The sequence below is a fragment of the Corapipo altera genome, unplaced genomic scaffold (assembly GCF_003945725.1).
Source record: "Corapipo altera isolate COAL_440 unplaced genomic scaffold, ASM394572v1 130092, whole genome shotgun sequence".
NCBI lineage: Eukaryota > Metazoa > Chordata > Aves > Passeriformes > Pipridae > Corapipo > Corapipo altera.
Window position 1 is genome coordinate 9599 of NW_020885593.1, and position 2080 is coordinate 11678.

Below are 2080 nucleotides of genomic sequence, written 5' to 3' on the forward strand. Positions count from 1 at the left end.
TCCATCCCCACAGGATTATCCCGGAGTGATCCCTGCCCGCTCCATCCCCTCAGGATCATCCTGAAGTGATCCCTGCCCGCTCCATCCCCACGGGATCATCCCGGAGTGATCCCTGCCCGCTCCATCCCCCCAGGATCATCCCAGAGTGATCCCTGCCCGCTCCATCCCCCCAGGATCATCCCAGAGTGATCCCTGCCCGCTCCATCCCCCCAGGATCATCCCAGAGTGATCCCTGCCTGCTCCATCCCCACAGGATTATCCCAGAGTGATCCCTGCCTGCTCCATCGCCTCAGGGCTCCTGCTGATCCCGGTTAACCCCGGCAAGGAGGGAAAGTCTTTGGGAAGGATTTGAGGCTCGTTAGGCAGAAGTGGTGACGGTAAAACAGGTCCCAGCAAAGTCTGACAGGACCTCGGGGCAGGAAAAGCCGAGCCTTGTTAATCCCCCTGCACGTCCTTTTCCAGGTCACAGAGCCCGGGGCAGGAGGGAATGGAGTCGGGAGGGTTTTGTGCCTGACAAAAAGGGGGATACAGGGGCTCATTCCACCCGGGAAGCAGGGACCGAGCACCTGCCCTGCACCAAAACTCTTCCAGGGGGTGAGGGATCGTGGAATGGTTTGGGCTGGAAGGGAGTTTCAGGATCATCCTGTTCCACACCTCCCGCTATCCCAGGTGGCTCCAAGCCCCGTCCAGCCTGGCCTTGGACACTCCCAGGAATGGGGAGTCCTCTGGGAAATCCATTCCAGGGCCTCCCCACCCTCCCAGGGAAGGATTTCTTCCCAATATCCCATCTAACCCTGCCCTCTGGCAGTGGGAAGCTGTTCCTGAAAGCGGGAGATGCAGGAAAAGAGGGGGAATGTAGGAAAAGAGGTGGGAGAAGTGCCCTCGTGCCTCAGCAAACCGCTCTGACCAGTATATCCCAGTTCAAAACCAGAAGCCACAGGTGGGGCTGGACTGGAAAACTTCTCCACCTTCCAGTTACCACTTTCCACGCTCCAAAGGCCGAGCATTCCCTCCCACTTTTGCCCCAATTCCCGTGAATTCCAACTGCCACTTTTACGTCAAATCCAATAAATTCCCTCCGGCGCCTTTGCACCAATTCCAATAAATCCCCGTCACCGCTTTCATATCAGTTCCTGTAAACCCCCATCACTGGTTTTCCATCAATTCCAATGACTTCCCATCACCTTTTGTGCCTCATTCCCAGCACAGGCTCCCGTGCAGGAGCAAATCCCGGGATGGGCACGGCCGTGCCGAGGAGGGTGGGAGGGATAATCCGTGCAGAACTCCCAGGCCAGGATGGGCCACGTCCCTTCCTGCAGGACTAAACCTCCCTGGGATTAGATCCATGGGGACAGGACACTCTGGTCTGGCTGAGGAATAAGCTGTGGGAACAGCACTGGGAATTAGGGATGGGACAGACGGTGCCTCGGCCCGTGCCGGAGGTTTTCCAGCCGGATCCGCACTCGTTGGGGTTTATTGTGTGTTAAAGGAATAAAATCCCTTTGATCAGGAGGGAGAGAGAGAGGGAGAGGGAGAGGGAGAAGAGAGGGAGAGGCAGAGGTGGAAGGAGAGGGAGAAGGAAAGGGAGAGGAGGAAGGAGCTTGGTCGTGCCGGAATATGAAGGGTCGGGAACAGCGGCGGGTTCCAGCCCATCCATCCCCATCCCACAGCTCTGCTTCTCCCCCACGTGCAGGGATGAGACCCCTGCTCTGCTGGGAGGTGTCCCTGCCCACGGCAAGGAATGGAACCAGAGGGGCTCTAAAGTCTCTTCCAATCCAAACCATCCCAGGATTCCACGTCGGTTCCACCGCTGTTTGTGCCGGATGTGCCATGAGCAGGGAGCAGGAGACACCCCAGGCTGGGGGTGACAGCTCCCTAAAAACCTCAAACTGCCCCAAAAACTCCTTTCCTGCCCTAAAAACATGCTGGGGCTGCTGCTGGGACTGCCCAGCTCCGTCCATGCCGGACACACCATGTCCATCCCAAACCCTGTCTGTCCATCCCAACCCCTGCCTGTCCATCCCAAACCCTGTCTGTCCATGCTGGACACACCATGTCCATCCCAACCCGTCTGTCCATC

General features: G+C 58.0%; 1 protein-coding gene across 1 annotated transcript in view; it reads left to right on the forward strand.

The window, feature by feature from the left end:
• Positions 1 to 1734, forward strand: part of LOC113940659 (basic helix-loop-helix transcription factor scleraxis-like) — a gene marked incomplete at its 3' end in the record, with an annotated part of 4377 nt that extends 2643 nt beyond the window's left edge. Inside the window, exon 2 of the mRNA XM_027631799.1 lies at positions 1624 to 1734. Within this exon, the coding sequence (XP_027487600.1) occupies positions 1624 to 1734 (111 nt within the window). The remainder of the gene's footprint in view (positions 1 to 1623) is intronic.
• Between the last annotated feature and the right edge of the window lie 346 nt (positions 1735 to 2080).